The 12,151-nt window shown below is 38.8% G+C and overlaps 1 protein-coding gene across 8 annotated transcripts in view; it reads left to right on the forward strand.

Moving 5' to 3' along the window:
- WDR17 (WD repeat domain 17) overlaps positions 1–12,151 on the forward strand; it is a 121,567-nt gene that overhangs the window by 76,156 nt on the left and 33,260 nt on the right. For all 8 annotated transcript variants that reach the window (XM_075127811.1, XM_048847788.2, XM_048847789.2 and 5 more), the window contains 5 exons: positions 1,567–1,754; positions 4,471–4,639; positions 6,473–6,564; positions 7,951–8,033; positions 9,197–9,283. In XM_075127811.1, the coding sequence (XP_074983912.1) occupies positions 1,567–1,754; positions 4,471–4,639; positions 6,473–6,564; positions 7,951–8,033; positions 9,197–9,283 (619 nt within the window). The remainder of the gene's footprint in view (positions 1–1,566; positions 1,755–4,470; positions 4,640–6,472; positions 6,565–7,950; positions 8,034–9,196; positions 9,284–12,151) is intronic.

A 12,151-nucleotide genomic window follows, 5' to 3' on the forward strand; every position in this document is an offset into this window, starting at 1 on the left:
CTATCAAATCAAACCTTTTGTTAAATTCTTTCTTATTAGGCACAGGCAGTCCCTCATGTAGGAATACTACAGTCTTGCTCCCAACCCTGGTGAAGTACGATATACGTTCTCTGTTTATAACAGATACCTCATAACAATATGCAAAGTTTGTAGCCCCTTAGAATAGCTTTATAGAGAAGGAACACAGTAAACAAGGTGAGGCAAGGTTGGTGAGATAATATCTTTTATTGGACCAACTTCTGTTGGTGAGAGAGACAAGCTTTTGAGCTTATACAGAGATCTTTGTCTGGTTACACTTGACCCTGTCTGGAAGCTTCAAATCTTGTCACTCACACCAACAGAAGTTGGTCTAATAAAAGATATTACCTCACCCACCTTGTCTGTCTAATATCCTGGGACCAACATGGGTACAACAACATTGCATACATGTAAAGATGTGTAATGCAAGTTGTGTATTGATTCCAGTTCTCTAGCCTTAATAGATTAATAGTATAAAAATCAGAAAAGACATTTTGTTGAACACATAATCTCTTACCATGAAAGAGAGAGACTGAAAGGGAAGGTTACCTATTAGCATGTCATCCACTTTCTCCCTTTTATTCTATGGATTCTTCAAACGTCCTAGAACATGTTTTTGCACTCTTTCATCAGCCTAGAGACAGTATTTTGAGAATGTAACTAGATTGCTGTTGCATCAAATTTAAGCTTCTTACCTCCACCTTCAAAGCTCCATATACTTATCCTCCCTTGTTCAGCACACATTGTTCCTGTCCTCTCCACACTGTTGACTTTCCCACTCTCATCTGCCTGTTTATCAGTTTGTCCCATACTCATCTCCCTGCCTTCTTCTATGCAACCTCTATGCATTGTACAGCTTCCAAGTTACCAAGACATAGACCCATATTTAAGTTCCTTTTAGAGACCCACTTCTGCCCTACTACAGAGAATGAGTCTAATTATCTTGTTGTTCCTGGTTCCTCTAACCTCTTCCTAGCTGTTTGTTTTTCCTTAGACTATGAAATTCATTGGGGAAGGGACCATTCCTTCTTGAATGTCTGTACAGCACCTAGCACATCTTGGGCATTTCCAAAAACAAATAATAAAGATGATAATATTAGCCTTATTTAACTCCTGTTCTTCTGTTTTATGTCAGCCACCATTTTTCTACCACCAGTACCAATTCCTGTCACTTTTGTTACTGTTACCTTGATATTTTGAGGGACGCTATCAACTTAAATTTTTTTGAAGAAGACTAATTTTCAAAAATTGTGGATTCTGACACAGCACCCTTTAAATGGTATAACCTGTTATTTTTTAAAAGTTTCTTGAATATTTTTCTAAGGGATTTCTCTTCTCCCCTGTTGATGTTTAGAAGGGTTTATTGGGAGATGCACAATATCAGATATACTCAGGCCCACCCTCTCACCATGGAAACCTTCCTACTTGTCAACGTTAAATAGGCAAATGAATTTTACAAGCCCTGATGTGAAGTGATGTAATTGCTACTTGTTTTTAAATATGAAAAAAAAACAAAATATGTTAATATGTTTATATCTTTGTATTAAGCACTTTCATCACATTCTCCTACTAAAAATCATCATACATCATCTACCAGTGAGGCCGTTCCACCCCCAACTCTAACCCAAAACCAAGCATTCTCTCTTCCTCCTGGCCATGCTGTCTGCTGTTTTATGGATGGTGGAGTGGGACTTTATGACATGGGAGCCAAGAAATGGGATTTCCTTAGAGATTTGGTATGTCTCCTTTGCCTGTCCAATGTTTTGAATGAAATAATAATTATTAATATACATACAGCATTTTTATGCACAATAATCAAGGACTGAGCATAGAGCCTATAGTGTAGTGTGCAGGCAAATCAGCTTCCATAAGTAAAAAGGAGCTGAAGATTTAGAAACCTTATAATAACAGCTCTAGAATGTTGAACTTAATTCTTCACTACAAAGGAAGACTGCCAAATAATGTAGGGCCCAACTTTGAACTACCTTAAAACTAATATTATTTAGTGAGGGAAATACTTCATATTTTAAGTATCAGTTTAACTCTTCCCATCTCCCCTCCTCTCTCACCTCACAAAAAAAAAAGAAGTATTACTCCTTCAATAATGGATGAAGAAAAGGAGTATAATAGTTATGTGACCCTTTTTATGCTGCATGTCAATTATCCAGCTAGCACATGCTGAAAATAGTGCTGATGAGTTCACTGATGATGCTCTTAATAAACAAGGAGATAAAAAATGCAGTGTCATGTTGGATTTAAGTAAAAAACTAAAAAGGAGTATTGAGGAAAAAACAGTCTACTCAAATGAAAAACCCTTAGCAAAGCAGGCAAATAAATATTGTTTTCAAACATCTCATAGTGTGATCCTGCAGTCCATATGCAAGCAAAGCATCTAGTGAAACCAGTGAGTTATGTCTGAGTAAGCACTGTGAGAGAACCTATGAAAATGTCATAGAGAAATAGAAAGTAACACAAAAATGTAAAACTACTAACATTACTTCATAATGTCTTTTTTCAATGATCAGGTAAGAATTAGAATTAGCAAAGCAGTTTCATGCAGCAAAATGTTGGGTCACACTGAGGGTGTGTTTGCAATGGGAAAATTCAGAAATGTAATTCTCTACTGCAGAATTACAGCTCCTTTGGTAACAACCTTGGAAGCTGTAGGATAGATAAGGCACAGGCATTTTTACTACCAGGTCATCTAATCCTGGATTATGGTACGCCACTGGTGGAGAATTACAGGTCTGGGATATTAGAAGTGTAAACAGACATTAACTGTGTATACCTTAGCTCATCCACCACTGGAGATATTCCAGGAGTTTGGTGGAACTTCACCACTTAGTGTTAGTGATTTTGTTAAAAATGGTTTTAATATTTTTAAATTAAGAAAACGAAATATAGTTTATTAAACAAAAGCTTGTTTAAATATACAGACGATTACTGTAAGTATGATTCCAGCATCCATCCATGTCCATGAAAATGGAAGCAGAAATGGGAAACCAGGAAAGAAACTGTTAGAATTCTTGCTGATTTCATCTGCAAGCAGCCAGTTTGTTTATTTCCATTTTTATGGAAACAGACATTATGTCTGAAAACAAAATAAGGGTTTGAAAAGAATGCTTTAGAACTTTCTCTACAACTTATTTTTTCACAAGTCCATTTTCGCAAGAGCAAAAGGTGTCCAGCTACTGAGAATAGTACCTTAGAACTTTCATGTCAGTTTCACATACTTGTTTTCCAAAAAGGTCATAAAACAAACACATTTGGAAGAAAAAGGACTCACAGGAAAAACATAAGAAAATTGAATTTTGAAATAGAAATGACTTTGCATTTAGGTACAGCCCAATTAATAACACTTCAGTCATAATGACTGATGCACAAAGCCAAATTCTGCTCATTTACACCTGTGCAATTCTACAGGGGGTTGGCAGTGTTAATTTCCCCAGTGTGCACAGGTGCTGCTTGGAGCAGAATTTGACCTGTGGCATATTCTATTTTGCTGGGTTTTTTTTAATCCTTTGGAATGAGAGAGAGAGAGAGGAGAGATCCAGATGCTTATTATACCTTTTACTATTAACTGATTAGCTGAAAAGTATGGCTCTGTTGGAGCCTGTAGTTGGTTTGGTAGGTTTTATTTTAGTGTCTTGCATTCAAGTGAAGGATCATTAGCTTTTTCTGTTATAGTTTGCACTCACATAGTTTTCAGTTACTTAAAACTCAGCAATTCATTTGCTTTGTAGTAAGACTTCTAAAGAAAATATAATGGTGAAAATAGGTTAAACATTTTTTTAAAATCTAGAAATAAAAAAAGTGTTTTTGGCAATTTAAGGAATTAGCTCTCAACCTTTCAAGACCACTGTACCCTTTTCAGGAGTCTGGTTTGTCTTGTGTACCCGAAATTTCACCTCACTTAAAAACTGCTTGCTTACAAAATCAGATGTAAAAATACAAAAGTGTCACAGAACACTGTTACTGAGAAATTGCTTACTTTCTCATTTTTACCATATAATTATAAAATAAATCAATTGGAATATAAATATTGTACGTACATTCTAGTGTGTAGTATATAGAACAGTATGAACAAGTCATTGTCTCTATGAAATTTTAGTTTGTACTGGCTTCACTATTGCTTTTTATGTAACTTGTTGTAAAACCAGGCAAATATCTAGATGAGCTGGTGTATCCTCTGGAAGACCGCTGCGTACTCTGTGGGGTATATGTACCTCACGTTGAGAACGACTGGTTTAAGGGACTATGTAAATCTCTAAATTGCATGCTAAAATATTAATATAAAATGTTAATATAGACATAAAGATGTTAGAGAACTACAGTAAAGAGGAGTTAAAACTACAGAAAATAGGGTTAGTTTATCAATTAAATCAACTGTGTTCATGTAAGAAATAAATCTTTAATGTACTAGTACTCATTGTTTTTATTCTCTCATTTTAGGGACATGTTGAAACCATTTTTGACTGTAAATTCAAACCCAATAACCCTGATCTTCTAGCTACAGCATCATTTGATGGGACAATAAAAGTTTGGGATATAAACACTTTAACAGCAGTCTACACCTCACCTGGGAATGAGGGGGTCATTTATTCTCTTTCTTGGGCTCCAGGTAAGAGTATTTGATTTTAGGCATAAATATTGTTATATGATGATTGAAATTTCCTGCACAAAATGCAGTTGATCTGATGAATTCAAGTAAATGCTCATGTAATTCTCAAGTTGGCAAGCTGGAATGTACATGCTATTCTGTGGAGCTGTCCATCTGTAAGGAAGAATCCTTCCCTCTCCTCAGCATCTATTTGTAAAATGCCCTGACTGCACCACAACCAGGGCATTTTTGCTTCACTGGAGTGGAGGCAGGATTTGAGAAACCTGTGCAAGGGCTTTCTTCATGTGTTCATTGTGGATCTGAAGGGGAGAGGCTACCTACCAACAACAGTTGATCTTAGTGATGCTCTGGGAGATGTGTCCCCAAGCCCATCTAAGGGTGCTGTTCAGTGCTTTTAACTTAGGCAAAACTCCCATTGACTACAGTGTCAGTTTTGCCAAAGTGCTGAAAAGGGCCCTTTGGGGGAATCTTCCTCAAAATATCATGTCCACATAGCTATGCTTGCTGCTAGAGAGTCTTCCGGGAACAGGAGGATGAATCTTTCCCTATCCAACAGAGCAACAGCAGAGCCTTACGACAGCAGCCTCAAATCTGCAGCAGTTACTGCTTAGGTCCTGCCAACCACTCCTTCACCCTTACACAAGGTGACTGGAATCCCCCATTCTTTTCTTTATGCCCTGCATTAGTAGTACTAGGAGATAGGTCATTATCAAAAACAAATAACATACAATAGAAACGTATTTGTAATTTGATTTGTGGGAAAGAAATAACTTTATCTGAAAGAGAAAATGTTGATCCCTTTCCACTTTTTGGCTTGCATCATCCCCCAAATTCATTAGCTCCCACATGTACAATATTTGCCAACATTTGGATTTGATCTGGAGAAAGAACTTTGAACATACTGATTTCTCTTTCGCCTCCTCCATAACTCCACCTACTTGAATATCTTTTCTGCTCCCCGGGGTCCCTCTCCAGATTTTCTCTTCTTAGCCCCTTAAGTATAATCCAAAATTTATTGTTTCTACATCGTATGGGTGTTTTCTATATGAGACATGCATGGTTAACAGCAGCAGTTTCTGTTCTGGGATTGAGTCACAATGGTGAGGAAGTGGAGTCTTGTGGTTCTGTGCCTTAATTCCCCATTGTAGAATATGTACAGTAATGATTCCCTACATCGTAGGAGTACTGTGAAGATGAATTCACAAATGTGTTTGAAGTACTCAGGTATTACAGTGATGGGGGCCTATAAGGATAGATAGTAGTGGAATCTGATGGTCCAAGACTGGAAGTAATTTAAAAAGAAAAGTGATTGCTCAAGTGTCCTCACATCTGTCCTATGTGTGCCCAACTATGAGAGAGAGAGAGAGCACTTTTTCTGCTGTGTTCTGCTGTTCAGACAGGTTTAAAATGAAACTACATAATTTTATGCAGATGCTTTAAGCACTAGACATTGTGGGGCATTTACAGTTTCAAAGAAAACCTGTGGACAACTAACTGCTGTCAGGTGCTACATCTTGTCCTCTCTCTGCATTCAGTGCAGGGGGTTGGGATGGGACTTGAGCTCGTGTTTGCAACCAGTCAGCGTCTACCTTGCACAGCGGTGCTTACAGTAGGAGGGTAGAACACACAAGGCTTTTGTTGGAACTGCTGCTTCTGAACTAGTGTCAAATCCCCTGCAAATGCTGGGCTCAAATTGTGAGGATACGTTGCTAATCTGCAATGTTGCTATCATATGGTTATGTATTTCTTTAATTAAAATGGAAAATTATATATGTAAAAATAACACTGACCCTGTACTCATTATAATGTGTCTCTCATGTCTGTTCCTCAAAGGGGATTTGAACTGCATAGCTGGTGCAACCTCCAGGAATGGTGGTTTTATCTGGGATGTCCCTAGAGGCAAAATGGTAACCCGGTTCAGTGAGGTGAGATGCGTTTATTTTGCTTGGTTTCTTAAATGTAAGCTAGTGGCTCCATCTAGTGCTCATCTAGATAAAGCTGGATCAGTGTTTGTATGTTTTAAAGAGGTATTTAACTTAACTTAAAAATATAGCCAAGTTTATTACACCCAGTCTGAGCTCTGGAACAGGTACAACTCACTTCCTTAAATTGGTTTTGTGACATGCTAGGATCCATCACTTCAATATCATTGCTTTACTAGTTGACTTACAGAGGATCCAAAAGCAAAGAGGAATATTTCCTCTCAAAAGCACACACATTCTATTTTATTCTAGTCTATTTTATTAATCTTTGGACTCAAAAATATATCAAAATATAATGTGGTAGTGATGATTGCTAACAGATATAAAACTGAGGTTTAATTTTTAGTCCTAAGGCCTCACTCCAGAATGACAATGCTGCATTAGCAGTGCACTGTGAATTAATTATTGATTTAGACCAATGTTTCCCAAACTGGGGATGCCTGGCAGGCTTTACCTGAACAAGCGGCGTCCCCAGTTTGGGAAACACTGAGTTAGACTTATAAAAAGCTGTATTAAGTGCCCCTCTTATGGGCTTGCATTACTTGGAATCTTAGTGGTGGTCAGTACAGCACTGATATAATTTGCTCCTGGGATAAAGCTCTGTTTAATAAACTGGTTGCATCATTTTGCATTAACTTCATTTTCCAAGTGGTCTCAATGTGTAGCCCCATGTAGACCGCCTTACAGCAATCTAATCTGGAGGTGACAAAGACATGGATAACTGTGGTAAACTCAGCATCAGAGAAAGAAAAAAGTTGTCTTCTTCTCAGCAGACACAGATGGAAAAATAAAGTTCTTGACCACAGATGCCACTTAGGCATCCAGAAGTAGCCCAAGATCTAAAAACACGCCTAATGTGCACACCTGTGTTACAAGTTACCTTTCCTCAGTGAGTGGTGTTGATATATATTCCACCAACTTTTCTAGCTGCTTCACACAGACCACTAACTTTCTCAATCTTGTCCAAGTTAAGTACCCAGCAGCCAGCTAACCCCCAGCCAAGTTTATATGGACACAAAGTGCTCACTCTGCAGTTGTGACTCTCTGATCCTGTAGAAGGTTCTGGAGCAGGCCTACCCACAGCATAGTTTAGAGTATCTGGGGATCACTAGAGCACAATGGCACTCCAGCCGCACTCCCTTTTTCCTGGTCACATAGCCTTCATGGCCCAACAAGGCTAGGGCCTCATTACTGTGTAAAAGTGCAGTGTATATACTGTACTTAGGGAAATGGAGCTGAATCCTACTTGCAAAACCACAGAGAAGTCAGTAACTAAGAGAAAAGGGGGTGAATTATTTCTTATTGATAGGTATTTTGCATTTTTTGAAGCATGGAAAGAATGGAATCTTCTGCATTGCCTGGAGTCATAAAGATTCCAAAAGAATAGCGACCTGCAGTGGCGACGGATTCTGGTGAGTGTCATGTTGAAAAGCAATCCGGTATTTGGGCAGGTGAACTTTGATAGCACCGTATATTTAATGTTTAAGATCTTGGCATAAATAACTATTGGATGTGTTCTGCTTATATATATTAATATAAAGTTACCTAGCACTACATCAACAGCAGACAACACAGTAGCAACATATGCATATATCATGCCACTTGCTAACAAAAATGCAGTATTGTTTCATGTTAATGGTATGTGCACTATGGCTTGCATTATGATCAAGCAGGCATAGGTATGGAACTCTAGTTCCCCCTAGCTGTGGAGAGACAAAAGGAGGTGTGGCCAAGGAGAACATGAGAATGTTCAGGCACAGTGGAACCATTTCCTTAATGTTTGTGGCATAGTTGGTTGGTGTCACACTTGCCTAGGGAAGTTATGGAAGCTCCTTCACTGGAGGTTTCCAAAAGAGGCTGGATAGCCATCTGTCTTGGATGGTTTGGACACAACAAATCCTGCATGTTGGCAGGGTGTTAGATTAGATGACCCTTGTGCAGGGGTGAAAGTAAGGCGGTACGGGTTGGTACTGGTAAAAAGTGGTCGCTGGTACCAGCCCGTACCACTAACTTTAAAGCACTGCCATGGCAGCGCTTTAAGGACCTTGCTTAAAGCGCTGCTGCTGCAGCACTTGAACATCATTGCCCCTTTTGCCACCCCCCGGGCTGCTGACAGGAGGGGGCCAAAAGGAGCAGCTGCCCCGGGGCCGGCGATTTAAAAGGGCCCGGGGCTCCAGCCACAGCTGCCGCTACTGCCCAGCCGCGCCCTGCCTGATGCCCCACCCCTTCTGGGAGGGCTGGAGCTGGCCCCCGTACTGGTAAGAGTTCAATTTTACTTTCACCCCTGCCCTTGTGGTTCCTTCTAATCCTACGGTTCTATGATCCTATGTCTCTAAGGAAAGGTATACTATCTCTAACCAGCCCTTGTATTTGGGGAAGCACAAGGACTATAACTGTGGCCTTTGTGGGGGCTGCAAAGATGGGAAGCCTTCTTCTGTTCTTCCTTCACTTGTGCACTTCTGCAATCTGACTCCTTATGTTGATTATAGATGCACATAAAATCAATTTTGACCTGGGTTGTCCTACTGAGTATGTTGGGTTTTTTTTCTTATTACCATATTGTAATTGATTTCAGTATTATTCGAACCATTGATGGCAAAGTTCTTCACAAGTACAAACATCCAGCTGCAGTTTTTGGTTGTGATTGGAGCCAAAACAACAAGTGAGTAATAGTTAATTGAATTAATTAACTAACAACATTTACAGCTTACATGAATGACCATCAAGATAATGCAAAGGTATTTAAAATGTGATATCAGTGTATTGACCTAGTTTTGTAAAGGCAAAGAATCCTGGGACCATACTGTAAAAGGCCAATTTACTCTTTCTTATTTATAGACATTATTATTTAACATGAGCTACACTGCCATCCTTGATGTGCAGTTCTGTCCTAATAATAGGACTGTAAAAATATCATTAAATGTCAATCTGGGTGCTGAGGATCACTTCAAATTCTTTTCCTTATGCAGCATCGCCAGTAATATAAAATCTGCAGGCCAAATATTCTGCCCTCATTGAAGGCAGTGGGGATGATACAGGTGTAAAAGACATGTTTGGCCTTTAGATCTTGTATTACTGGTGATGATGTATGAGAAGAAAAGAACTCCACTTCGCTCTGAGTGAATCTGCAGGGCTAGGAGCATGGAAGTCAGTGAGAGACCCAATGCCATGCTTATGAGCCATTTTTCAGAGTAGAACTGCACTGCAAGTCTACTTTGGGGTGCAACGGGAGGCAGAGTGGGACAGGAACCAGTGGCTTGGCTTCCAGAAGAGGAGAGTCTTCAAGACTGTGAGTTTTTTGAAAAAGCTCACATTAACCATTTGGTCATGTGCTTCATAGGAAAAACTGTATGCTGACGTATGGAATCATGTGCCACTGAAGCTTAGCAGATTTGGCTTCTTCTCATGGCTGAAAAAAAAGCATTATTTAAAATTTACATCACGTATTTTCATATGCTTCATTTTAAAATAAAACCTTGATTGATGTCCCACTTGTGAACAAATAATTTAGAAATGGGTCATGTTAGTATTTAACATCCATAAATCAGAACACACAATTGTACCTCTAAACAGGAGAGTTCCAGTTCTTCAAACTAATAAAGATTCAACAGGTTTCCCATTTGAGATCATCAGAAAGAAGGTGAGGAATAAATGGGAAACCTTGATGGTATATCCACACAGCAGCTGGGGGGGATGCTTCCCAGCACAGGAGGGTAGACACACGCTAGCTCTGCTTGAGCTAGTGCAAGTCTGTCTACCCACAATGGGAAGCACCCTCCCAGTTTCTGCATAGACATACCCTCAGTATAGCTAAACTTAAAAAAAAGATGCATTGTGTCAGTGATGCAACTGACTTGGAGAAACATAAATGATTATGTTTAATTTAGCAACACTGATAGGGGCAGGGGTAGCTCACTGGTTTGAGCATTGGCCTGCTAAACCCAGGGTTTTGAGTTCAATCCTTGAGGGAGCCATTTAGGGATCTGGGCCAAAAATTGGGGATTGGTCCTGCTTTGAGCAGGGGTTTGGACTACACTAGATGATCTCCTGAGGTTCCTTCCAACAGATATTCTATGATTCTATAAAAATATATATAATAAAATATATTCCATTGGAATAATTACAAAAAGTTAGAGCATTTGTAGTGCGTAAATCCAAGAACGGTGTAAATTGGTTACAAAAGGAACAAAAAACACAAAATCTGCATAATCTTTCCTGAGTGCATACAACTAAAAAAAAATCTATTTGGAAAACCAAGTTTGTATATTTTCTATACAAATATAGACTATGAGCAAGTGTTCCCATAAATATTGGTCAAAATTTTAATATTTGGCTTTGGGGGAATAATTTTTCAGATATTTGTGAGAAGCTGCAAATAGATAGGAAGCAGAGGGGCCCCTTCCCCATAGAAACTTCAGTGTGGCTAATTTGGCTGTGGCTTCTCCCCAGTTTCCTATAGCTTGTTCTGATGGTGGTCCAGCTTGTCTTAGCGGGGAAACAGAAGTGTCTGCTTCTTTCTGGCCCCTTCATGTGGCAATAGCAAGCCACTTTGTTTCCTTTCCTCCTTGTGGTCCATTCACGTCAAACTCCCCTGTCAAACCATGGGACAGACCTCATCTTACACAAAGAGGTGATTTTAAGAACCCTGGAAGACTTCAGTTTTAAAAGGTGTCTACAGTCTGTGGTGGATAATTTTCTCCCTCCTAGTCTTTGCTAGTATTTTAATATGATCAAAAATATTTGCTTAGAAAAGGCAAACATGAATATCATCATGTAGGCTAACTTATTTTAACTGATGATATAAGAAAAAGATAATTTAGAGTGTGATCTTTAAACTTTCCAGAAAGCACTTCATTTTTTCAAAATAAGAATACTAAACAGCTTTTTTAAAAGTAATCATTTGCAGAACACAGTTAATTGCCAGAATATCTGTAGGAAACGGAGATAACAGTTGAATTGCTTTTTTTAAAAGGAGTGGACTGAAATTTCTTTACATCTGCTGAATCAAACGTTTATGTTCTCTCTGCAGTGCTTGCTCATGCTATGCTGATGATAGCACCTTATTAACAATATATAAAAGCAAAAATAATATCTGATCTGTTGTGTTTGTGAGGTTATGAGGTTGACTTAAATTGTAATGTTGAATTTTTAATACTAATCTTGCAGCAATCTGAGTGCATGCTGGGGGAGAGAAAACTGCAGGGGAGTTTGGCAGTTGCAAATGAGATTGTCATAGCTGCTGGATGTGGGTGGAAAGGGAAGGTTCAGGGGTTCAGCAACTAGGAGGTCAGATTGGGTGCAGTGAAATAATGGGAGAACTGGACACAGCTGGATAACTTTTCCATAAGGAAATGGTTAAAAATAAAATACATAGTGATGGATATGTGACTTTATCACTTATTTTTTTGTCACTATTTGACCTTCATTTCAAATACCATTTCCATTTATTCTGTTTTTTCAAGTACCGTTTCAATTTATTCCGTTTTTTAAAAATTCTGTAATTATATACATAGCCTAATCCTGAGCACAA

Source organism: Caretta caretta, chromosome 4 (assembly GCF_965140235.1).
Source record: "Caretta caretta isolate rCarCar2 chromosome 4, rCarCar1.hap1, whole genome shotgun sequence".
In the NCBI taxonomy this organism is placed as follows: domain Eukaryota; kingdom Metazoa; phylum Chordata; order Testudines; family Cheloniidae; genus Caretta; species Caretta caretta.